At 41.2% G+C, this 27,204-nt stretch overlaps 1 protein-coding gene across 1 annotated transcript in view; it reads right to left on the reverse strand.

Moving 5' to 3' along the window:
• The window catches only part of Cntnap4 (contactin associated protein family member 4), a 289,760-nt gene extending 265,151 nt beyond the window's left edge, over nucleotides 1-24,609 (reverse strand). The window contains exon 1 of the mRNA XM_021169778.2: nucleotides 24,453-24,609. Within this exon, the coding sequence (XP_021025437.1) occupies nucleotides 24,453-24,543 (91 nt within the window). The 5' untranslated portion in view covers nucleotides 24,544-24,609. The remainder of the gene's footprint in view (nucleotides 1-24,452) is intronic.
• Between the last annotated feature and the right edge of the window lie 2,595 nt (nucleotides 24,610-27,204).

The following is a 27,204-nucleotide window of genomic DNA, read 5'->3' on the forward strand; positions in this document are numbered from 1 at the left end:
CTTCCGGCAGGGAGCAGCATCTTAGATAACTTTATCTACATGTTTTCTAGAACATTCTTAAACATGGAACACACTTGGGCCATCTGTTTAAATGAATGGGATCTAACTCAAGAGCCTGTTTTAAATTCAGATTGAGGGGGTTGGGGTAGTGACTCAATTAAGATCCAATCCTACACTTGATAAGGATTTCAGTTGCCCCCCCACCCCCAGTATGCACACAGGGTGATCCTCAAAAAGCTGTACCACCAGTTCCCCAGCACCCAAACCTGGTGCCCCTCAACCACCTGTACCTCCAGCTTCAGAAGACTCTAACGCCCCTGGCCTCCACATGCACATAGATATTCATACAGACGCATAACTAAAACTAATAAGAATAAGACTTTAAAATGCAGGTTGGTGCTTGTTTCTTTCCCACCCCATTTTATCTGTGCACATTGGTGTGAACACTGAAACATTCAATATGTTGGGCTAGAAGCTATGGACAACTCAACTATAGGAACGCCACATTGTGTGCTAAGGGAGCATCTCGTCTTTAATTACTAAGGTAAATAAACTAGAGATCAGTGGAAAGCAAGAAAACATCATACTGCCCAAAGATGGGGAAGAATTCTCCAAAAAAAACCTTCCACTTCTGAATACTTCCTTCTTTTTCCAAGAGAAAGAAAACACATTGCTAAAGTGCAATAAGAAATGCCAGAACGAATTTTGTCTGAGCCTCATTTCAGAAAGACTTTACTAAAGTCTTCCAAAAACACTACATTTATACAGTGACATATAAGCTTGAAATAATGAACTGTGCTTCACTTCCTGGACTTCTTTGCTTGAGAAGAGAGTTTAGTAGGTAAAAGGGACCTGAGTGTGACCTCCCAGGAACTATATAAAATCTCGGTGTAGATCCATTTGCTTGGGGCTAGGGTTTAGGTAGAGACAAGCAGATGCCTGGAGCTCATGAGCCAAGTAGCCTGAAAGGTGGCTGACAGGTTCAGAAAACTTGTCTCGGGAGTAAAAGTAAGAGAGTCATACACTGCATGACCTCAGGACTCAGCATGACCTTGTACAGGTGTGTGTACACATATACATATTTGAATACACTAGATAGATAGATAGATAGATAGATAGATAGATAGATAGATAGTTAAGGTAGGTAGGTATATAGGTAAGTAATTAGGTAGGTAGGTAAGTAGTTAGGTAGATAGATAGATAGATAGATAGATAGATAGATAGATAGATAGATAGTAGATGGATGGATGGATAGATAGACAGACAGACAGATATGTTAGACAAATGATAGGTAGACAATAGATAGATAGATAGGTAGATAGACAGACAGACAGATAGATAGACAGACAGACAGACAGATAGACAGACAGACAGACAGACAGACAGATAGTAGATGGATGGATAGATAGACAGACAGACAGATAGATAGATAGATAGATAGATAGATAGATAGTAGATGGATGGATAGATAGATAGACAGACAGACAGATATGTTAGACAAATGATAGGTAGACAATAGATAGATAGACAGACAGACAGACAGACAGACAGATAGATAGATAGACAGATTAGACAGATGATAGGTAGATGATAGATAAGATAGATGATAGATAAGATAGATGATAGATAGACATAAAAGAAAGTTTGAAAAGTATGAATGAAAGAAAAAAATCTCATATTCAGAAAAGCAGCTGCATGCAAAAAATCAAACTATAAAACTTGGAAGCCATAAACACATTTACAATAAAATAAAAGCTAATGTCACCCAGTGGAGTCTGCATGCCTATCTCTCTCATGGATCGCATCTGCCAATAAAACACAGAACACTTCCATTGTGTCCTCTTTGGAGATGAATCTTGAACTCTGTTCTCCCTGTATTTCCTGTGAGTCACTCCATAAGCTCAGGATCTGCCCTTCATGGTCCCACATCAGAATCCACTTCCTCTCCCCTTCGTGTCCCATCCTTACATTGTGATGTAAATTCAAACTTAATGTCACACACCTGAATGTGCACAACACTTACTATACGAAAAAAGATCATGTGACATTCTAGGTAAAAAACAAAACAAAACAGTATAGAGTACATGTGCTGGTGAGATAGTTCAATGAGCAAAAGGCCTTGCATCCAAGGAGAATTAACCTGAGTTCTGACCTCAACACATGAACCATTGCACGTGAACTCTCTCTCTCTCTCTCTCTCTCTCTCTCTCTCTCTCTCTCTCTCACACACACACACACACACACACACACACACACGCATATACTAATGTCACATAACTACAGATATTTTTAAAATACTGCCCTTAGCTTTACCTGTAGGAGTTTTTAATGCTCAGACCATTTGAGATACCTTTTTTTCTTTGTCTGCCTCTATGCCATACCTACAGCCTGCCCTTCTGAACCTCTTGTGGTACATGCAAATGCTCCAAGCTTGTAAGGCTCTGACTTTGATTGACAGACACTTCCAGCATCTTTATTCATCCTTCAAGAAAGGGTTAGCTCTGCCCCATTCTGCCCACATCTGATGCCTTGTCCAGAATCACACTAGACTTTGTAGTTTTCTCCCTCTCCTCTCTCTGATCATCCTGTGTTGTGCTTTTCTACCCACCCAGGAAATTAAAAAGCTGAACACGGAGCCCAGGATGACCTGGTTAAGATTCGGCTGTTCAGCCGACCAAGCGTACTGTCTGCAATCACAATGGCACCCTGGAAGCACCCGCAAACAATGGCCTGCATTTTTGTTTTATATGAAAACCAAACCCTAGGTGTAAAATATGATCACAAAAGCACCATGTATCTGAGAGTCGAAATTCTCCTTCGGATGGTGATCAACTTACCCATGCTGAAGACATAGGGGATAACGGACACCATGCTGTGGAGGCTTGCAAAGTATTTGTTGAGTGAATAAGTGAATAGCATAAGTAGACACAGGGAGCCCCAGAAATGACAAGAGAGAAGGACGCTTTAATAAGCTGAAGGAACAATAGTTCAACCCTGAGAAGAATAAATTGTACGAAACTAAATATATCCAGGCACTACCTAAATAAATTAATAAAAAAAATCACTAAGAATTGGTATAACATAGTTCGTTAGAATTTCTTTCAATCTTTGCTATAATTCTCTGAATCCTCCATGCCAACAGTAAAGAGGATTTGAAAAAAAAAAAAACAGAGTTTGAACATTAAAAAAAACAGAGTGTGCCATTACAGGGTTCATTTAACATGGAATATAGTCAACAGGAGTAATTCCTAAGGATAATTTTCACACCATCCAGAGTCAGGCAAAAATATAAAAACTTCACCTAACTCGACTCCAGCACTGTGATCAACCTAGCTTTTAATTTTAAAAGGAATTAGAAGGAACACACAGGTCACACACAAAATGTGAATGGCATTCACAACAAGCACATTGCCATGCGTAGGTACCAGTCTTTATTTTGTCACTGTTACCTTAAGACATGTGTTTATGTCTTCTCCCTGTGGTTTTCAGTCCCCGCATATCAGAGATGGGGACGGGTTTCTGATTTTACACTCTTACCTTGACTAGAACAACAAATTCATACATACTTATTTTAGGGGTTGAGTGCATGGATGGATGGACGCATAGATGGTCTCTTACCTATCCCAGAGCCACTCTCCAAAACCCCTCAGACAGTACTCATTTGGGTAAATCACACCAGAAGATGACTGAAAAAGAAGACACCATAGTAGCAGACAGACAGACAAACAAGAACTTACTGTCTTTTGCTCTTGCTTTTAGAAGGATGGATGGAAATGACTACAAGATGAAAAGCAAAAACTGAACCCAACTTTCAATGAAAACCATTCCATTGAAACTGCTACTCTGTGTTTGGGCTGCAGTGATATCCTTTGGCAAAAGAAGGAAGGAGGGAGGGAGGGAGGAGAGAGGGAGAGAGAGAGAGAGAGAGAGAGAGAGAGAGAGAGAGAGAGAGAACTCTGCTTGTAACATACACAACATAACACCCAGAAGGCTGGTGCTGGAAGACCATGTAAGCATTGGAACATGAAGCAAGTTGGGTGGTCAAGTATGAAACCTCACCTCAAACGTTATCTACTCCTGTAGGATTAGTCAATTACAAAAATACTTGGTATTTTTACCTAGCACAAGAACTGCATAGTTAAATACATTTATTTTCAGCACATGAGCTGCAAACATGTAGCTATAAAACTACAAAAGGATGCTTCACAAAGAAATGCCTTAATGACAGGGTTGCGGGAATCCACTTTAAATTAATTTTACAATGAATTAATTTTTTCCCTGTAGAACCACATCTCCTTAAATTTTCCTGTATATGTCGCAGTACATAGGTGAAAGACAAAACAGGCTAGAGACACTGTCAAAGAAAATATTAACGTGATAACCTCATTGTTCCATCTGATAAAGCACATATTTTAAGCTGGAGTGTATTGCTTGTGTAGTAAGAAAGAAATATTCATAGCCTCAGGCACATCTATAAAGAGAGCCAGGCTGGATGGACAGAGTTCAACAGTCAGAGAAAATGTGAGGCATGGGATGCCTAGGAAATCTGTAATATTTATTTTTCTTTTTAAAATAAGGCGGGGGTTAGAATTAATGAGAAACAGCAGCCATAAGCTTATTAGATGTAACACAAATAGGCCAGATTTCCAGGAGCCCTTCTTAAATGGAATCCATTCAAAATCATAAAAGAGAAGCTCTCCCTTCTTCACACTGCTGTGCATTAAACGTACCCAGCTTTCCCTGACTCACAGGGAAGCAGAATGCACCGGGCATCATTTCCTTGAAAGACTGAGCTCTTTTTTTTTTTCTATCTCTCTCTCTCTCAAAAGATGAAAAGAAATACATGTATTTTCTAAAGAAAGAAAACTCTAAACCGCCAGAGGAAACTCAACATCACCACCATGGCAAAGTGATGCCGCTGTTAAGAGATTCTCCACCAGAACGAGACTCGTGCCACCTGGAGAAGACACTCCATGGAGAGCGACAGCGGGGGAACCTGCATCTGGAGCAGCCCACCTGAGGCCACCGGCAGGAGTTCTGAGGAGGACACATGTAGGGAAGATTGCTGACACCGCTGAGGGCTGGGGAGATGCCTGTACGTGTAACTGACAGGACCAATTGATGAGTGAGGGGGATTCCTGGAGGGTGACAGATGTGCTTCTGAGATCTGTCAAACGTGACAGTCTCTCCCCACCACCGCTGATTCATGCTGGAACAGACTATCCTGGGGAAAACACACACCAAAAAATTCATCTCCACGGGTTATAAATTCTTGAGCGGAGATGGGGAGGATAGGGGGAGCTATCTGTGACTAAATTTCTTCTTCCGATGGGAGTGGGGTGGGTCGGGGTGGAGCCTGGATGTTTGCAAGGCTAAGTGACATTTAACAGTTCATGACATTGACATGGAGATATTGCGGTATTAGAGAATTTACAGGAGTCTTAAAAGAGATGCAAACTGCTAGAAGATGACACTGGTAGACTGGGAGCATGTTTTAAAAATCAATGAACAACCCACTGGTTCAAAATAGAAGAAATGTCTGAGAAGAGCACACATGCATCTGATGAGTTATTATCAACTCCCTCCCCTAAAGAAAAATACAAAGACAAAGACTATTTAGCCATAAGGGAAACTCACAGGAAAGGGGGGGGGACACACAGAGGAGAAAAGACTGAGTAGGAACAGCTGCTGTGTTTACATGTGGTGAAATAATATACGGGGAACAGCTGTCCTGGCTCCCGCCACCACTCAGAAGGCATCTGACAAATCTAAACCTAGACAAGTTTTAAATCGTTTACAAAGACCCACAAGGTACAGAGAATAAGAGACCTAAGACAACCCCTAACTGAGACAACTACATCACACCTCCCATGACAAGGACTCAAGGACCATTTCAGAAGGGACACAAAGATTTTCAGAGCCAGGTGTGGTCAATGACAAGGAACTGGTGTTTCCCTGACAGAGCAGGGAAACTGCACATATGAACTCACAGATATTGCTACAGTACGCACAAGACCTGCACAAGCTCAAACCAGATGAAACCCTAGCATGGAGCCAGGGAGGTGGGAACAAAGGTCCACGCCTAGACGAGAAGTTATTGGCAGTTGATAGTTGCTGGGAAGGGTACAGTGTGGTTTTTTTTAAGGGTGTAGCTTCAAGTAGGTCTACCATGCTCCAATCAATGGCCATGCATCCAAGAATCTATGGGAAGCATGAAATTGGACAGAATGAGTTTAAATTAAAAAGAAGAGGAATGCTCAAGGTTGGGTGGGTAGGGAAGGAAATGGTGGATCCGCAAAGTGTTAGAAGAAGAAATGAGTGTGATTAAAATATATTGTACAAAGTTATCAAACAGTTAATAAAATAGAAATGAAAAACAAAGTTATTAAGATGGTGGTTTTGTTTGTTTGCCTATGGATAGACATGAAGCGATCATAAGGAGAAGGAGACAAACTTGTACTGTGTGACTCAGGAAACAGGACTTGGGAAAACAAATTGTGTGGCCCACTTCATTGGGGAGGGGAGCTATATGCAAAACACTTGTAGCAAATCATCCAACCAGAGCTCAGAAGCATGAAGAGGAATGTAACAGAAAGGGGGTAAAAATAATACTTGAGGTCACAGCTAAGGGAATAATGGTAAATACTGATTTTAACAAAGGGCAGTAAACTACCATCTTCTGAATACATGAGACTGCCAGAAGGAATGTTGGAAATGCACTAATGTGCTCAAGGGGAATGACTTTCTTCAAAGATATGGAACTCTTGTGAATTTATGGAAAGGCATTTTTGTATCATTAAGGTACACGCTTCTTACAGGTGTCAGGGATTCCTGGGAAGAGGCGGCTAGAGAGTACCAGGCACTGATCAAAAGAAAAAGACAGGGCAGTGGTGAACCTACAAAGACCAGTCAACAGATGGACTCACTAGGAGTGATTTCAGCAAAGACACTGAAGAGGGATCTATCCAAATGGAGAACGGCTTTGTTCATTTTTTCAAGCTTCGGTATGTAAAAAATACATATATGCTGTTGAACTTGAGAAATCTCTCTTCAGATCAAGAGTTCCTTTACGTAGACAGTTGTAAGATTCAACCTGTATGATGGACTGAATTATATACACCCAAAAGTTATACGTGGAAAACCTAATCGCTGACGTGTCAGTATTGAGAGAGGTATTGTAGGGAAGAGGCAATTATTGATAAGTGATGTCCTAAGGGTGGGACCCTTATCTAACAGGAATCATGTCCAGATACAAGTAGGATAAGATTCAAGCTCTCTCTTTCTCTCTCTCTCCTTCTCTCTTTCTCTCTCTCTCTCTCTCACACACACACACACACACACTCATATCTATATGTTCACACTCATGTAAGAATTCATGCACACTACCATGTTCTTGAGGTCATGGGGAGAAGGTAAAAATCACAAGTCAGGAAAAAAGAAAAGAAAAGATTCACCATCAACCAACCCTGACCCCTGACCTTGATTGATCTTGGACTTCCAGACTTCCGAGGTGTAGAAAACATGAACTCCTATTGCTTTAGGCACTCAAGCTGTTCTATTTTGTCCGGGCAGACCTAGAAGAGGCACAGAGCAGCCATAAGGAGTGTTCCTCTGCACGGCAGGGAGGAGAGAGGTTTTGATGGAAGAAAGAAATGAAGCCAGCGGAGAGTACTCAGCCAGGCACTGCACAGCTGCAGAAAGGAGCTGGCTTTTCTTTGTGCCTTGGGAAGTTTTAGCCTCATATATTCCTGTTCTAGGAGGTGTTGATTAGAAAGAATACAGAGGGAATATATGAATCTTGAGTACCAGGAAGCAAGATGGTTCTGGAGAAACTTTTTTTTTTTTGAAAAGGATAGATTTTACCATTGCCTACGTGTAGCCTAATGTTTCACTCTAACTAGTGAGTAAGTTTGCCCTTAAAATAAATACAAGTGACAGGATATTTGAAAAGAAACAAAAAGATCACTTTAGATCTTTTTCACACTACAGAAAGACAAATGCCAGATTCTCACTCCTGATTACACACTGGTCTTTATTAAAGTAGATAATGCCTTAGAAGTTACAATAGCCTGAGAGGGCAGAGGACATGCGGACTGTGGTGGCTGGACATGCCTGGTAGAGGAATTGTTTCCTTCAATAGCACATGTTATGGTTTGAATGTGATATGCCCTATGGCCCCACCTCTGCGCTCATGTATATGAGTGCTTGGTCCCTAGCTATGATACTGTTTGAGGTAGCAGAAGCCTTAGGGCTGTGAGCTAGTGAGCAGGTACAGTTCACCCTTAAAGGCACTTCCAGTTTAAATCTAGCTCTGTGTTTCCTGCCCAGAAAGACATGAGAGACTCTGTTAACTGTCCCTGTCACCATGAACTTTGTTACTCCTTCCGTGATCAGTTGGTAGCTATGAGCCAAGCTATGTCCTTCCTCCCTAAAGTTGCATTTTGTTAAATCAATGAGAAAATGATAACTAATAATCCCAGGAATATAATTGCAATGGATAGCAATCGATTGAACATTTCAAAACGGCTAGTAGGGAACATTTTATTTCTAACTTCACAATACAAAAAAAAAAATGGTACATACTTCAGGTGATCTCCTATTAGGCTCATCTTAGACATTACATACATGCATCAAAATGTCATGATCCAGAAACATGTATAGTTCTCATGCATCAATTTAAAATTAAAATACATAAAATTTATTTAAGATTTATTTTGTTTATGTGTTTGTGTGTATACCTGTATGCTGTGTGTGTGTGTGTGTGTGTGTGTGTGTGTGTGTGTGTGTGCACATACATGCTCAAAGGTAGCAATGCTCCATGTCTGGACAGCTCTCTTGAGCTCAGCACAAGATGGAGGGCTCTGTTTTCTTCGCAGGGCTTCCTCTTCTCTGCCTGATCTGGGGAGCCCGACCCCCTATCCTCTACCTACAGGATGTCATGTAGCCTTGGTGAGATGACAGGTTCAGCTTCCTTTCTCCCCATAAGAACCTGTCCAGCAAGCACTAGAATTCCTGTAAAGCCTTTCCATGTGAATGAGGCATTCTTTGGTACCCTAGGCTCTAGCCAATGATACTTAGCCATCCTGGGCATCCACACCCCCTTCCCAAAAACTATATAGCCCTTGACTCACCCCAAATAAAGTTGAGCTGCCTCTCTGAAGCTGATCCCAGAAGTCTGCCATTTCCATTGTACCAGCGGTTCCTTTTGTCCTCATGGGCTGGTGGACAATAGCCCCTGGGAAGAAGGAAGGACCTATATGTTGGGGGAGGGGGAGAGGCCAGCAGAAGGCATAGGTTCTGGTGATCCACCCAGTATGGGTGCTGGGAACCAAGCTATAGAAAGGTAACAGGTTCTCCTCACTGATAAGCCATCTTTGCAGCCCCTAGAATACATACTTCAAACAGGAACAGGCCACACCTCAAGGCCCTGATAGAGGGCACAGGTGTGCTGTAACACTCAGAAGAGGTATGAAGTCAGTGAAACGAAGCCACATGTCAGTTCTGTTATTCTTCCGTCTTTGGTAGAATGAGGACAGCCTCTAGGCCCCCGTTTTCTACTCTGTAAAGGAGTTGTACCAGCAGAAGTGAATACAAAGCGGAATCCACACTCCAACCCCTTAGAGTCCACGGAGCCCAACGCAAGCGGAATATCTGTCATTGTTAATGACAGCACACGTCAACAGTCGTGGAAAGCTGTGAACTATACAAAGCTGGCAATAAATTTTAAAAAAAAAATCACAACTGTGTACCACGAGAAAGGAGAAACGTGAAAGGAATCTGAAAAGACGTGAAGGGTTTTATAAGAAACGCGTTGTTTTTTAAAATGAGCATGTGTGCAATTAAAAGAGGAAATTAAAAGTTAAGAACCCATCAATGCAGGCGAAACTGGCTCTGGGCAATGAGAAGAAACATCATGTGTACATGCAGAGAAAGAGCGAGGGGGCTGCTGGCTGATTCTGGGCAAAGTTAGTGAGGAAGAGAAAAGAAAAGATGGGGTTGAAGGCCCTTGGTTTGCTTTGTTGTTGTTTGCTTGTTTCCTGGGTCTCTGTATATGAGAAAGGTTTTCTTTTTTCTTTTTTTCTTTTCTTTTCTTTTTTTTTAACTGTTTTTTATATATAAGTTGCTATTTTTATTGAATATTTTCTTTACCTACATTTCAAAAGTTTTCCCCTTTCCAGGTATCCCCTTTGGAAAACCCCTATCCCATCCCCACTCCCCCTGCCTCTATGAGTGTGCTCCCCCACCCTTCCACCCACCTTCTCCCATCTTCCCACCCTGGTATTCCCCTACATTGGGGCTTCGAACAACCTCAGGCCCAAGGGCCTCTATGAGGAAAGTTTTCAAACCAAAAAAACATAAAATCGAATTGGGAGTGTTGTCATGTGACTAGAATCCTGACACTCAGGGGAAGCTGATAGACAAGGACTGCTGTGAATTGCAGGTCACCCTGGACTGCTTCGTAAATAGCAAGCCAGCCAGGGTTACACTGAGAAACCCTGTCTCAAAATAAATAAATAAATAACAAATAGAAAAAAATAAAATTAAAATAAAAGTAAAAGTAAATGTTTAAAAGCAGGAATTGAAATTAAGGTGAATAAAAAAGCTGGCACTGTCTTCCTGAAGAACAGAAGGTCCCTTTTGTATAACTTCCAACTTACAGGCTATCTCTGGATGAGTGTGTCAGGGGCAGGGAGAGGGGGGTAACCAAGGAGGACAGACCCAGGATGACCCCAAAGAAGGCAGCGGCTATTCAGTCAGTCTATGCTCATAGTGTGTGTGTGTGTGTGTGTGTGTGTGTGTGTGTGTATGTGTATGTGTACATATGCATATGTGTGTGCATGTGCACATGTGTTTGTGCGTGTGCATGTGTTGAGAGTCTTAATCAAAATGATTTGATCTAGTAGTCTAAGAAACTACAGTTGCTTTACTTTTTAAAAAGCATACAGAAGGAGGAGGAGAGAGAGAACGGTAGGTCAGGTACTTAGTGTTACGGACAGCTTGGGATGTACGCAAATGAATCTAATAGAAGAAAACAGAAAGGCGAATTTGTAAAGGGTTAGCAAGAAAGAAAAAAGAAGAAGAAGAAGAAGGCGGGAGAGGGTCCACCAAATATAAATGGCTGTCTTAATCATCCAGATAACAGATGTCCTCCTGGTTTACCTGTCTATCTTCTACGACACTGATGTTTCAACTAGAAAATAAGATACGAGCCATGCATGGACTTCACCGCCCCACTTCCTGAGACCCCTCTCCAGGGCATGAACTGCACGAGATGGTGTCTTTACAAATACCTCCCAAGTAATGCCTTCACTTTGTCAGAGATTCCTATAGTTTTGTAAATGAGACTTTTTTCAATACCAGATTCCTTGTTCTGGTCAAGCAAGCACTCAAGGTGAGAGGGGATTTCTGTCAAGGAATGTTGACAGTGATGGCAGTTTGTTCAGGTAAGGTCCCCCCACAGAGGAATGGAGGGAAATTTGCTTTAAACAGATTTCCAAAGCTTGGGGAATGGCTCAGTGGTTAAGTTCTTGGCACCCAAGCCTAGGGTTGAAGTTAGTCTACTCAGAAACCAATGTAAATGTCAGGTGAACATGGCAGCTCACTTCTAACTCCAGAGCAAACTCGACAGTGAGACTACAATACCAGGGGTCTCTGAAGTTGATTAAGAGGCCCTGCCTCAATGAGTATAGTAGAACAATGGAGGGTGAGTCCCAAGATCAGCCTCCACAGGCAAACATAATAGTGCACTTCACACTTGTAAAACATGCACCTATACACATGCATCACACACACATACACACATATACACACACACACACATATTCATATACACATTCACACAGATGTATACACATATATTCACACATGTACATATTCACACATGTACATATTCACACATGTACATATTCACATACACATTTACACGGATGTATACACAAATATTCACACATGTATATATTCACACACACACACACACCAGTAATATGGCTCAGTTGGTTAAGGCACTTCACCTCCAAGCCTGCACATGTGAGAGGATCATCCACAGAACTTACATAAAAGAAAAAAAAAGAGAACCAGCCCCACAGAATCGCCTTCTGATCTCCACACTCACGCTATGGAATGTATCTCCCCCCTCTGCACCATCCCCACCCCCAGTAATAAAAAAGTAAAATAACATTTAGGAGAACTTTCTGAAGTATTTGGGGAAGGAGGTGTTAGGGAGATTACCAAAGTAAAGAGAACAGGTGAAGATTAAATGAGGGATGGGTAGCCGACTCAGGCTAACAGCAGGATTTCAAGGAAGAAAATGCAGTAAACAGAGACAAGGGCAGGAATACAAGAGGATCTGGTACAGGGCAGGTAACTCTGGGCTAAAGCACGGAAACACTCTCACTGCAGTGAAAGACTGCCAAAGATCTTTCTTTGTTCTCCTCCAAACTCAAAAGCTTTGACATGGAATAAATACATGGATTATTTTGTCAGACTTACTCGCAAAGACAGTGATGTGTTGGTTTGTTTGTTGGTTTGTTTGTTTGTTTTTTAATATTGCCTAATAAGGGATGGATGAAAGGGCGATGATAGGGTCCAGGGTGAGGAAGGAAGAGGGCACAGATGCCACACCAGCCAGATCAGCCAAGTCAGTCCTGGCAATCGCTAAGCGTGACAGATGTCATAGCCAGATCGTCCTTACATCTAGGGAGATGAAAGGGGAATACGATCACGGGAGGTTGGATTTTGCTAACTCAGAGGAACAGAGAACTTCCTGCTGTCTTCTCTAGAGAACGCTCTAGTGATTAATGGCACTACATACATTCTCTTCCCCCTAATCTAGTTTATTCTGCAATTACACACATCTATCTAAGAAAAAAAGCAATTCCATGGGCAAACACATAACAAAGCCTTCTTCCTGAAATGAATATGGTCATTCCACAAGGAGGACCAGTTTTAAAAAAAATGAATTTAATCTCAGTTTTACATGTTAAACAGAGCAAATTATTCTGGATATAATTTTACCTTTAGCCCTACAATACCCTACATCCCATTTTTATGAGCCCTCTTCTTTCCTGACTCCTCAATAGATATTTGATAGGGAATAGTTTAAGTTTTCTTGTTACATTTTGTGATAACGAAGGCTGTGAGTTTACAGAACTATGTATTATCCTCCATATCTGCGTTTTGCTTTTTTGAAACTCTTTTCCTGAATTTTCTGTATTTGGGGCAGTGGGAGAGGGCGTTAAGGAAAGGCTAGACATCTCATGATACTCAAGATGTAGCAATCACGACACTTTAGACATGTCAAGTTTTCTTAACTAGGTGATGAGACAGTCTACACTCCAAAGCCCAACAGTTCAAACAAGCCTTGAGTCGTATACATTGTGCCACAAAGGCACCTAATTGAGCAGCTTTATAACCTCGCACAGAATTCCCTTGCCACCAATTTAGACAGAATTGCTTTTATTTAGCAATGTTCTTTTAATTAAGTCCTAAACATCTAAAACATGGCAAATGTAAATATGTATTATAAATCCTTAACTATGAGGACCAGTGAGCATCCACGCGGCTTTCTGCTTTGGATAGAGAGACTCTTTCTGTTTAAAATCAGCTCAAATTGAGAGATAAATCCAAACGATGTGACAAATGCTAAACTTTGTGATGGCCTGCTCTGGGCACAAGCATCACTCCACCACTTTGGGGAGGAAAGGGTTTATCTGGCTTATACTTCCAGATCCCACACCATCACCTAGGGAAGTCAGAGGAACTCAAAGGAGGGAGGACAGGCAGAAACCATGGAGGAACATCTTTGCTTTCTCAATCAAGCTTGTGCTTTCTTAATCTTTGGGAGCCACACTCTGCTCCAGTTTGCCCAGTGGCTGTAATGCCACAATCTCTCCTGCTCTTGTTTCACCTTCTGTGTCATGCTGACAGAAGCTAGAATTTAGGGGGTGATGGGCAGTCGAGTCAAATATTAGAGTGATCATCACATCCTATGAAATAATGAAGTCTGAAATGATAAAAGCGAGATACAGTTGTCTATGTTCAGGGAAAATTTAAACAGGATCTCAAAAGACACTTTGTTAGTGTTTTATTGTGTTTTAGTGTCTTTTAATACAGCATTTTTTTATTTCTTCTCTGAGAATTTTATACAAGTATACAATGTGCTTCTTTCATCTTATCTACTCCCACTACCCATTCCCAACTTATCCTAGACTTCCACAACTATTCCAACCCATTCCAACTCTCTCTCTCTCTCTCTCTCTCTCTCTCTCTCACACACACACACACACACACACACACACACACACACACATTTCCTAAGTTGACCTTGAACTTTGAACTCACTATGTAGTCTAGGCTGACCTGAAACTTGTGGTCCTCCTGCCTCAGCCCCAAAGTACACCACCACCCCAGCTTATGTTATTAGATTTGAATCCTATACAGTTGTGTTCTTTTTGGCTGTCAGGGATTGGATTGTTCAGGTTTCCATTCTGTTGCTGGGACACCCAGCTCTGACCACAATCAACTTTGGGGAGGAAAGGGTTTATCTGGCTTATACTTCCAGATCCCACACCATCACCTAGGGAAGTCAGAGGAACTCAAAGGAGGGAGGACAGGCAGAAACCATGGAGGAACATCTTTGCTTTCTCAATCAAGCTTGTGCTTTCTTAATCAGCACAGGACCTTACGTTTGGAATGGTGCCACCCATAGTGGGCTGGGCTCTCCTACACCAAACAATAATCAAGACAATCCCTCACAGACACAGCCACAGACCAATGTGGTGATGACAATTACTAAATTAAAATTCTTTTGAGGTCATTCTAGACTGTGCTGAGTTGCCATCTATAGCTAACTGGAACAGTCATGACGGGTTTCTTTACAACAAGGAAACTGTACGTATTCATGGGGCAACATATTATGTTTTAATACACATACGTGTTGGGCAGTGTTCATATCAGGGTAAAATATCTACCTCCACACACTGTTTTAAACCATTCTAGAAATGACTGTGATACAGACAGCAAGTGAAATACAACTTTCTATGTTCTGACACTACTTAATTGAAAACCTACCCCCTATGCGTAATGTTTGAAATCTCCATCTTTGACTCTACCCTGGGACCCTCTCTGCCCTCAGGGATCATTGGCTGATATCAGTTCATGAGGGCAAAAGGAGCAGAGATTGGAGATGGTGTAGGGGTGGAATGAAGATGAGATTCAGAAGCCCTGAGTATATAAGATAATGATGATATGCAGGGACCAGCTTTGGGGAGACAGATCAACTTTACTTGGGGTGAATCAGGGGTTATATAGTTTTGGATTAAAAGGTAGGAATATCCAGGGTGGGCAAATGACATTGACTGAAGGCTTGATGTATGAGAAGCCTCCTTAGCTTGTGAAGGCATTCCAGAAATCTCAGGTGCTAGCTGAATGGGTCTTATGAGGAGAAAGGAAGTTGAGTCTATAATCTAACTAAGGCTGACATTCCACAGGTAGAGAGATGTGTGAAGGTTTTTGAACTTCCTAGACAAGGTCAGAGAAGGAGAAGCCCTACTGGTAAAGGGAGTTTGATATTTTATGTGAAGCCCCAAGGCTATTTGGACAATGGTAGACTTCAACCTTAATTAGCAGAACACCAGCCAAAATGCTTTCCAACACACACACACACACACACACACACACACACTATAACTTTATCTCAGCAACTCAAGTCCCTTAAAGGCTATTTCCAAATTAATTCCTTCCTTTTTTTCTTGTCTCCTGATGATAAATAGATTTTAAGTGACAAGTCTTAAGGGCCATATTATGTATGTGTGTATTTTATACACACATATACCTGTGTATATGCCTGTGTGTGTGATCAATATGCAATCTTTTAAAGAAAAGCTATTAGCCTAGAAATTTAATTTTTCTCAACTTTTCTAAGACTCCCTCTATTGGTCTGGTAAGTATTGGTTTATACCAACAGGAAGATCTGAGGACCCCTGCCATGAGCCAAAAGACTCAAATGTCTGCTCAAGCTCATCCAGGAACCTACCAACCCCTGGATCATGGCTGGTTCTTAAGAGTTATCAGTAGAGTTATTCAGAGGACCTTCAAAAGCAATCTCCGTAGGTTACAACTGCTAAGCCAAGTAATAAAGCAACAGTTTGTCTAGCAATTATACAATAAATGTGCTTTAGGAAAACAAGTGAATTTATATATTTGCATTACTTCTAGACTAGTATCGACCCAATAATCCCATTTTAAAGCACCATCATTGCCAGAGGATGGGTAAAAGGTCACGGAATCAAATATGTGTTCTGTGGCCTTAGAAGCACATAGTGTCTTACTCCAGACAACCACTAATGAGAGGAGTTTAATTTACAAACAAAAAAGTAATTAGAGCTATAGAAATGATACATACATATTATGCCATTTTTCTTTTGTGATTTAAAACCTTCTCGATAAATCCCATCACCGCTCTATTAAATAATTGCACATTAAAAATTTTTATAGTTACTAATTTTGAACTACTTAAAATGTCAAATGTTTGCAGGCTTCACTCACTTTTCCAATTATTACACTGGAATGACTCATTAACTGTAACATAAACAGGCTCATTTTTACGTCCCGTTATGAGATGTCCCCAATTTCATTGTCAAAGTACTGTTTTCCCATGAACCATGACAGGAAAAAAAAATCGATTGGAAAGGGGCAAAATGTCCAACACAAACTCTCTTTCCAAGTACCACATGACACTCTATCATCCCATGGCCTGTAGATTCAGGTACCATGTAAGTGAATACCTTTGTAAAAAAAAAAAAAAATGACAAAAATGTCTACCTTTTGAAAGCTGATTGAGAAACAAAAGCACCTTTGTCACATTGTGCTGGCAGATTTTGGCCCTTACCAACTTCAGACCCTTGGACCAACTTGCTGGCATGTTTGGGAACCCCAAACTATACAGTAAAAACAAAAAGGGCCACTATAAAAGTCACAGAACTACGAACATACAAAGACACTCAATTGAATCCAACACCGAGCCTTAGAGGTCACTGAGGAGGCTGAATGCTGAAATCTGACATCCAGGTTGCCTCCCACCTCTCCCAAATTAAAGTAATCCAATGATACCCAAGCCACCTGACATTACTCTCATTTAGAAATGCTCTGTAAGAGCTGGAGATGAAGACGTGGCTCAGAGGTTAATAGAACACGCTGCTCTTGCAGAGGATTTGGGTGGGTTCAGTTCTCAGTACCTACATGGCAGCCCACAGTTGCCTCTAAGGTTCAGAGAATCTAACACACTCTTCTAGCCTCTGAGGGCTCCTGTGCATACATGGTGCATGTTAACTCACAAACATACTCGTACACACACATACACACACACACACAACAGAATTTTTTAAATTAGAAACGCCATCTATTGTAACCTAGAATGACAAGTAAACTATTACTTCTGAAGACATTTTAAACTTTCCTTTAAGATCCCAAAGGCTACGTGTGGCCGTGTTAGTTTCAAGAGTAAATTATTTGAATTTAAGGTGTTCTGTTCCATGGTAAGTATGTTCTCCTTGAAGAAAGTCTTCAGGCAATCCCTGTAAGGTCTCCCAAAGTGCCCTACTTATTGCTCTGTAGTGAGGTGTTTTCTTCTGTTCTTAGACTTCTGTAGTGGAGGTGGGAAGTTCTAGGGGTAGAAGCCTAGGATCGTAAGAATGCTAGGCAACTGTTATACCAGGAAAATGTATCCCCAGCCCTTAGGTATTTTCAATGGGGTTTCACTAGGTAATCAGATCGGTACTAGAAACTCATGACCCTCCCACCTCATTTTTCCTATGCTGGAATTACAAGTGGGCCCTCACATCCCACTGAGATTTTTTTTTCTCCTTAAGATTAGCAAAATACAACCAATGGCAGCAACTGATGCTACAACTCAAGGCATGTTTTAGAAGATGTGTTTGTTAAAGAGTATTTCTAGAGGTTTCTGCCTGGAAGAGCGGCTCCTGCAGTTGCCTCTGCAGTCAGGCAAGGCTCACTCTAGCAACAGCAAGAGCCAAACACATTCTATCTCAAGAATGTGGTGAACTCACAAAACAACTTTTATCAGAAACACATATCCTGCAAGGATCAAGCCTTCTCCGTCATTCTCATTAACAAGGAAACAGCAATAATTCTAGATACATATCAAACAAGTCAGTGGTGCCAAAATGTTTGAATCAATAAAAATGGAAAATAATAAGCTATAAGCAACGGGGGGTTGGGAATCAGATCAAAGTATGCAATTCTTTATTATTTCATCAGAAACAATAAGCTACCAATATGAATATGCATTCTTGGGATTTGTGTAGCGATGCTGTCTTATCTTCCTACTGTTTACAGTTTGCAAACTTTCAGTCAGTACAGAGGAAAGGAAAAGATTGGATGAGGTGTTTTGTTTTGTTTTGTTTTTTGGTTAGTTGGTTGGTTGGTTGGCTGGTTGGAATTTTTTGTTTGTTTGTTTGTTTGTTTTTAAAAAACACTGATTACTGACATAGTGGTGCACAGCTGTAATCTCAGCTCTTGGAGGCAGGTGGATCCAGAGTTCAAAGTCAGCATGGGTTATCCGAGATCCTCTCTCAAAACAAACAACACACAGAGTGAAGGATTTCTTGGCTAATCTGAGGCTAACTGGCCATTTAAAGGTCAGATGATTCATTAGTTGACAACATTAAAGGTCCAGCATTGATTGATCTGAGATAAAAGAGATTTTCACTCTACACAGGAAAATGAGTATTTGTGGAACCCAACTGATACTCTAATGCAAAGCCACATTCAAAGCTTTGGACCGTCAAGGTCACTGCCCCTAAGCGTCTAGGTCCAATAGACGACTGTGAGTCAGTTGTCCCCTTCTTACAAAACCCATCCTCGGTGACATCTTCACAAGTTGCTTAACTTAAAAACTGGCCCTGGGATGAGAACCCTGAATCTTCATTTAAAGCTGAAGCAGGTGTGGTGGTTAAAGCTAAAGCAGGTATGGTGGCTAAAGCTGAAGCAGGTGTGGTGGTTAAAGCTGAAGCAGGTGTGGTGGCGCACATCTTAAATCTAGCGCTCTAGAGACAGAGAGGCAAGTAGATCTCTGTGGGTTTCAGGCCACCCTGGTCTACATACTGAGATGGAGGCCATCCAAGATTATATAGTGACTCCCTGTCTCAAAAATGCGAACAAACAAAAGAAAGCAAGTTATGAGACAGGCACAGTAGCACATGCCTGTAATTCCAGAACTTGGGAGCAGAGTCTATAGAATCAGGAGTTGAAGGTCAGATATAACAAGGTCAAAGGCAGTCTGAACTGTACATGAGACTCTGTCTCAAGAGAAAAAAAATAACTGAATAAATTATAAAACATAAAATTTTAACAAATAGCAGTTTTTTAAAATTGTGCTACAAAAATATTTTTATAGTACATATCACATTTTAACTTACCCTTTAGACTGTTGTAAATAGTGTACTATAAATAAAATTAACCTAATGATTAGTTTCTGGGAATCAAAAGTAAATACAATTGCAAATGGACAAGATATTTACATACAAATTAATTACGCTGGCATGAGTAGGTAGAAAGCACTTGCTTAATTATTGTGAATTCTCAGTGGGTTGTGCTTAAATGAAAATCTATTTTTTCAATTTGTTCTAGAAAGTTTGCCAATTTGAGCTTTTTGAGGAAGCTCCCGAGTTACTTTCAAAGCAAGAACGTTCTTCAAACATGACCGTTTTCCCTATGATCAATTTGATTCCAAATCCAAGGAAGGTCTGACTCATAAAAGAGGGGAATAGTTTGTGCTCGTGACCACATGAGGTTAAGAGCAGGGTTTTCATCCTAAATATCTGGGATGATATTGCTCACATATTTATTTTTTATTTGTTTGTTTTTGTTTTGTTTTTTTGAGACAGAGTTTCTTGCTCACATATTTATTAAGCACTGCATTCTAATCGAATTACTTGAGACTAAAAATGCCCCCTTAGCAACCAAAAGTGCTGTAGACATTTACTAATAAAATGGAGGCATTGCATAGTTGTAGAAATGAGATTTCTCAAAAAATAGTCATCTAGGAGAAACAAACAGGGAAAATATGATCTCCTGATATATTTGCCAGTCAGGTGAGCAGCTCCTTCACTATGTGTGTAATTAATGACATAAGAACATTTTTATCAATTAATATAATCTATGCACACCTATAGTTCATCATTGCACCATACATCACACATCAGAGATCAATGGAGTTGTTGTTGTTGTTTTTTTTTTTACAAAGGAGCAGATAGACAATACAGAATATTACATAGATACTTATAAAACAAGAATAAAGACAATTCTAACAAAATCTTACCAATCAAATTCAAAATATAATAATATGTAAATACAAATCTTGCTCATGCCGTTGCATAAGTGAGACAGGTGACTAAAATTCAAATTTCACACTGTCATTTTCTGCCACAAAAAAAAAATCACTTAAATTTGGTTTTGTTTTTGTTTTTTTTTTTTCTTTTTCAGGTAAAGATGCAAACCCAACTGTTAGTTCATAGTCCACATAGAGACAGGTGTAAGGGCAGATGTGTCCCATGGGCCATATTCTGCCAACACCTGAGTAAATATTACAACCCCTTTCCAATGACCACATGCAATTCCACTGATCTATTTTTATTGAAGAAAAAAGTCTACTGATGGTCTTTTATTGTTTTAATGTGACATGAATTCCCAGACTAATTTCAGGAGATTATAATGATATTTATTACTTTAATTAAGGACTAGGAATCATGTAGAAGTCATGTTTGGCCTCCATGTTGGCACATAAGCTATGTTAACCATGTGCAAAAGGATCAGAAATTATCCAGAGCAGACGCAATGAGTGGAGAGAAGGCGTCAAGTGGATAACAGTAGATGATCCTAGCAGTGAGTCAGACAGCCCACTGACCTGCACTTCCAAGGGCCAGCCATTGACACATGGTGTCGTGGATCATATCCATCAGTATTTTGTTATTACATTGTAGTTATTTCATTATTTGACTGCAGAATATCTGCAGGAGGGAAGATTACAAAAGGAAGCTTTCAGAAAGAACCATGACACTGAATCTTAGGAACTTGAGGATCTGTCCAGTTGTATCTGGGTTGTACCTAAGAATTGGTAAGAATGGCTTTCTACAAGGGCACCTATTTTTCTCTATTACTGATTATATCATATTCTTGGTACTTCCTTTGAAGTAGATAGCAGACATAGCCCTGATTTCAACTAAAGGAAAGAAAGAACACAGTCAGAAGCTGACTTCTAACTCAGTCATTAGTGAGCTACTTGGTGGGCATCAATTATTCTCAAAGAGAGGTTCAGTGTGTCTTCTGTCATGTGATCCATAAGAATGAAACCAAAACAAAACCCTCCCCAGGCTTACTAGTTATACCCCACCCTTCTTATACGGCCAGTCAGCCTCCCAAAACTATCTTGGCATTTAGAATTTGTAGCTTCATAAGACAAAGTGTGGAATAAATAAATCATCATTTCCCTTGTTCTAGTACCTCTGTCTTAGAAGGGAGTGAAGAAACCAGAGAGATCCAGGAGTACAGCCTCTCAAACAGCAAGCCCATGAGCGAGGATGCCTGCCACTGTGTTTGCACAAAAGGAGGACTCAATTAATAACAAACTTATCTTGACCTGGACATCGACTAAAATCTTAGGGCTGACTTACAACTTTGAAACGTCATATAGAACACCAGAAACAAAGAATATAGCCCACTCAATATATTTCTTTTTAAATATATAGGTACTAACTAGAGTCATAGAGTGTTACTGGCACATGAATTAGTAATGTGTACTTACACATAAGTGTGTATGTGTGTGTGTGCATGCACCCCCATGCATATATAAGAGTGTGGAGGAGAGAGAGTGGCTGTATTTGCATGGAATCTTTCTAATGCAAATTTCTCAGATGATTAAGTAGATCAATTAATATTCAAATTAGAGTTCACCTAATCCCAGGTTTACAGAGTCCCCTAGGCAAATGTTCTTATTGTTACCCAAAGGCCAACTCAGTGGATGACAGATTTTTCTCCTTGTGAGTCACTTGTAAATAAAGCAGAAAGGTGTTTACATTCACCTGGGGTTCTTTCATTTTCTTTTGCTTATATTCAGTTCCCCCGACTTTACCTGTGGGATTTGAGATTGATTCACTTCTTATTAATAAACAATCTGGTTCAGGAGAGTTTGGGGAAGTCTTATAAGGCAACTTTGAGATGCTTGTGCTGATTCCAGTTGCCTGTCCTTTGGTTAACACGCATCCCCGTTCCTAACCTCATAGTACTTTGCTCCGTCTTCCAAAACTGATAGCATGCTAGCACACATTTTTCTATCCCAACCCAGCAACAAGTGAACCCTGACCTGACTCCTCCAAAATGTAAAGAGTGAGGAATAATGTAAAAATTAGGAAATGAAATCTCTTGTTCTACATTTGCATGTCACATTGTCAAAATACCAATAAGAAATTAGCTAAAAGTCACCTTAATTTTCGGAAGCCACTGAATTATAAATGTGGACGCTTGAAGAAAAGTTAACTCTTAAATAGGCTTGCTAACTCAGAATTCCAACTTTAATATTTAGGTGTTCTTGTTCGCTTCAGTTCTAGGCTCTCCACATTTATCCAATGACTTCATAGAGAAATCGAACCCCGATGGATACAGATCCAAGGTTGAAACGGCACCCGTGGGAGGCCCAGGCAGAGCTAAGCAGACATGAGCACTGGCTTCTCCTCAAATCTCAGCTGCTCCCTTTTTCCCTGGCTGAGATGAACGAGGAAGGGAAGCCTTTTAATATGGATCTTCCGGTGACACTCTGCACCACATTGCAAGCAAGCAAACAAACATCAACAGCTCACAGCCCAATTATTCATATTAATAAACTGCAAAAAGATGTGCAGGCAAGGCATAGGGAAGACAAACTGGGTTAGGCCAGCATGAAGCTCTGCCCAACTCAACGGAAGAGCTTGTGTGCTTTGCATCGCAACAGTGACCTCTAGTGCTCCCTCTCTGCTGAACCCCTGCAGCTGCAGAAGGAACTACACCTTTGCCACAGAACTTCAACTGAGCGGGTGGGTGGGTTCAGGTCTGTTGTGTATCATCCTTGTTTGTTTATTTGCTACAGCACTTGTCAAGGCCGTCACCCACAGGACCCTCTAAGATTTTGGCTAGGTGAAACTATGCATATTTTACTGATTTAACGGGATTCCCATGCATTCAATTTGAAATTGAATGGGAAACACAGTCCAGCCTGGGAGTGACGTTCTCTCCTTTGCCTTTGCAGAGTGGCAGGTAAATCCTGACATTAAATGAGCTCCTGAAAAATCATCAGTGGATGGACACGAGCTCGTGACAGTGAGTTCCCTGTGTCTTTCCCTCGTGAGGACTCTACAGTTAAGGCAAAAGAGGGTCTACGGCAAAGAGAGTTACCAATTTCTTGTCTCTCAAACCTAAAGCTGTCAGTAAGGCAGGTCCCATCCATTCCTGAGCAGGACTTACAACCCTTTCTTGTAAAGCAGAGAAAGAAATAGAAAGTTGTGTGTTTGCTTAGCTGTTTTTAATCATACATTAAAAAAAAAAGAGGAAATTCTTCTATCTAAAGAATCTAAGCCAAATATAAACTTTTAAAACTTTTCCTATTTCCAATGGCAAGCTGATGAAAGAGTTGGGCCAGTGTATTTTGGATGGTATTTAAATTAAGCAACGAGACCATAACAAATGTTCCTCAAATCAATGAACTCAGCACTAAGACAATCAATCAATCACAAATACATGAAGTTGAAAATTCAACCACTAGAGAACACTACTTAAGCGGGTGGTGGGGGAGGGGGAAGTCACCTGCACATTTCCCTTTAAGGGAGATGTAGGGATGGGTACCCATCCAGGAGTGCTCTTCTGCTTGAGGACACAGCTCTCCAGTGCTGAGCTGTGCCTCCACCAGTTCTGCCTGCCCCTGCCCGCGAAGTCTGCAGTATGTCTCAGCTATTAGCCTGCACCATTTTAGAGATGCAGCCAGACGCTGCTAAATCGCAAACTTCAGAAATCTCAGCTAATGCAGCAGAATATCAAGTCTGCGGGTTGTTTTCCTGGTAGACAAATAATCCCAATGAAATTTAATGACCTCAAGACAGGCGCAATGGAAGACGTTCCCCGGATGGTCCCCCGATTAAGATGCTAATTTAATGTTTTACTAGAAGTTGAGTATTCTCAATGAATATTCAAAGAGAGTGAAATTCTGCTAGTAAAAACAAAAATCCAAATAACATATTGCATATTTTGACCAGACCAAGAGAAACCCGATCATATTTGCACAATTCCCATGTAGTGCTTTTCCTAGCCCCGCAGCGATTCCAGTTGAAAAGATTAATCATGAAAACAACAGAATCAAAGTTTTGCGCGGAGCCCCCCTGCAAGTTTTAAATCATTTGCTGTGTACTTACATGAATTCCCAGCTTCCACTCTGTTCCAATTTTGAGTAGACAACAGAAGTAACATCTTGAGAACAGCTCCAGCGACAGATCCCATATTCATAATTTTTGAGCTCCCCAAAATATCTCGAGTGGCTCTCAGAGCGCCGGAGACAGGTTCTCCTCAGTCCTTCACCCAGCACTGACTGGGTCTTCAGTATCTCTAGCTCTCTGGATCTCTTTCCTCCCCCTCCCTCCTCTCACGCGCGCTCTCTCTCCTCCTCCTCTCCCTCCTCCCTCGTCCCTCCTCCCTCGTCCCTCCTCCCTTGTCCCTCCTTCCTCCTCTCTCTCCCTCTCTCTCTTTCTCTCTCTCTCTCTTTCTTCCCCACCCTCCTTCTCCCCTGCCCTCAGTACTGGTTCCTCACAGAAAAGCAACCAGCATCTGTCCTAACAGGCTTACACACTGCTGCCGAGGCCACGCCCACTCCTCGCACCGGTCTTAGAAATTTGCCCCAGCATCCTTCCTCCTCCAAAAAGCACAGCAGCAGCCAGCAGCTTTCTGAGCTCCGCAGAGGCTGCAGGTGATGGAAGCTGGACCTGGAGGCGCTGCCCGCTGCTCCTGGCCTCCTCGGGGCTCCCTCCCCTCCGCTCTATTCTCCAATAAGTCTTAACCCATTTTGTGCCCTGCCAGCCTTTGGGGTGAGGAAAGCGGCCAGGCAAGGAAGCCTTCTGATTTTCCGCAGGTCTTGTATTTGGCAGTGCCAACCAACATACTGAGCTATTTCCTGATTGCCCGGGAGTGTATCCAGGTAAAACTGCATTATGTTTCAAAACAAAAGCATAAAATAAGACAGAAATAACGAAGCAAGCGTTGGTGAATTGTAGCTAAAACTGTCCTCCGGGAAAACGCGTGCTGTTTTTCTCTGTTTCTATAAAACTATTGCCTTGTGCTCCAGTGCCAGGATTTTATTACGGAAATTCCTCACATGGGAACAGACATTCCTGCTTGGCAGATATTTAAAAATCATCTGATAATAGTCTGCGAGAAATTAACATTTCTTATTTTAGTTGGTGTTTCAGGAATACAAATCCACCCGTGAAGAGTTCTCTGAGTAGACTGAGTTTTATGAAAGCATCCTTCTGGAAGTAGGCAGCATTCCATAATCATGTTTCTTAATAGTAATTCCCAGAGGACCCAAAATGGAAAATTATGGAATACTGAATACTGAAAAAGGGAACCTCCTCCCATATGTGTGCGTGCAAACACACACATGAGTGCGCACACACGTATTCACGTGCACACATTCACACACTGTCAGGAATACATACTCACTTATACACACTCACAGGCACACATGCATACACATATACATGTGCACACACATGCATACACTCACACACATATGCACACACTTATACATACTCACAGACATACATATGGGCGCAACACACACACACCCTCAGAAAATCAACAACTACCGAGAATATTCTTCCAGTGGCCACTCCCTGGGCACTATTGCTTGTGTAGAATATTAAAGCACTCAAATGGTAAAGTTAAGACCCCATACAGAGCGGCACATCCATGGTGTCAGAGAGGGTAAATCATCTCTTTAAAATAAATGTCAAGACGTCTTCCTGCTGATTTCCTGGGCATCATCAAGACAGAAATCCAGGAGCTCTCAAGCAACATGTTGGTGTTTGGAACCAGAAGCAGCCTTGCTGGGCTATGAAAAGGGGGTGGGGTGAGAGAACCATCCATAAACAAAGCATAATTATTTAGCTCTTGACTTCAAACAAAGCCAAATGGATAGTTTTGTTTTTCCTATTTTGCAGGTGGAAAACCAAGAACAGAGAAGAGAATAATGTGCAGGATCGTTGAGTTAGGAAGGAAAGAGGAAGCTAGACGGGGTTTCTTTTGGCTCTGATTCTACCAATCTCATCCTCAGCCTTGCTGCCCCCCATGTCAGGGTTCACAGTACCCAGACTAACTCCTGCAAAAAAACAAAACAAAACAAAACAAAACAAAACAAAACAAAACAAAACAAAACAAAACAAAACAAAACAAAACAAAACAAAACCCAGTCCTTCAAACCAGCATCAGTGAAAAGAAAGGTAAGGTCTAGATGTTTGCTGTGCTCCTACACCTAAATGCCTGGCTTTTGCTTTCTGGTCATAAAATCTCAAGGAAAAACAGCTATGCATTAACAATCTATATAAGTAATTATTGGGGGGCAGTGATTTTATTGCACACAAGCTATCTGCCACCTATTATCTAATTAAATTCTCAAATCAATATTTCGAAGGAAATGTGCTGTGCCTAAAGAAGGGAGAGATTGGACCTTCTAGCCCTCAGTGAGACTGAGCTGTCCAGGGTACTAAATAAAGAAACATGGAAAAAACGTGAGTAAAAAAGGAAACATTGGGGAATGTAGCACAGTTGATAAAGTACTTACGTAGAAGGCACGGAGTCCTAGGTTTGACCACCCGCACTATATAAACCATGTATGGTGGTACATGCCTGTAATCCCAGCAGTTGGGAGATGGAGATAGAAGGATGAGAAAGTCAAGATCACCCTCAGCCACATAGCAACTCTGAAGTGATTCTAGGCTATTTAAGACTGTCTCAACAAGGAGGGAAGAAGGGAGGGAGGGAGGGAGGGAGGGAGGGAGGGAGGGAGGGAGGGAGGGAGGGAGGGAGGGAGGGAGATGGACTTGACATTCTGGTCTATAGGCCTATAAAATTGTTGCCTTGGCTTTCCAGAAGGAAATATTATTGACCTAATAA

This window comes from Mus caroli, unplaced genomic scaffold (assembly GCF_978045245.1).
Source record: "Mus caroli unplaced genomic scaffold, Mus_caroli_1 scaffold_10, whole genome shotgun sequence".
NCBI classification, from domain to species: Eukaryota; Metazoa; Chordata; class Mammalia; order Rodentia; family Muridae; genus Mus; species Mus caroli.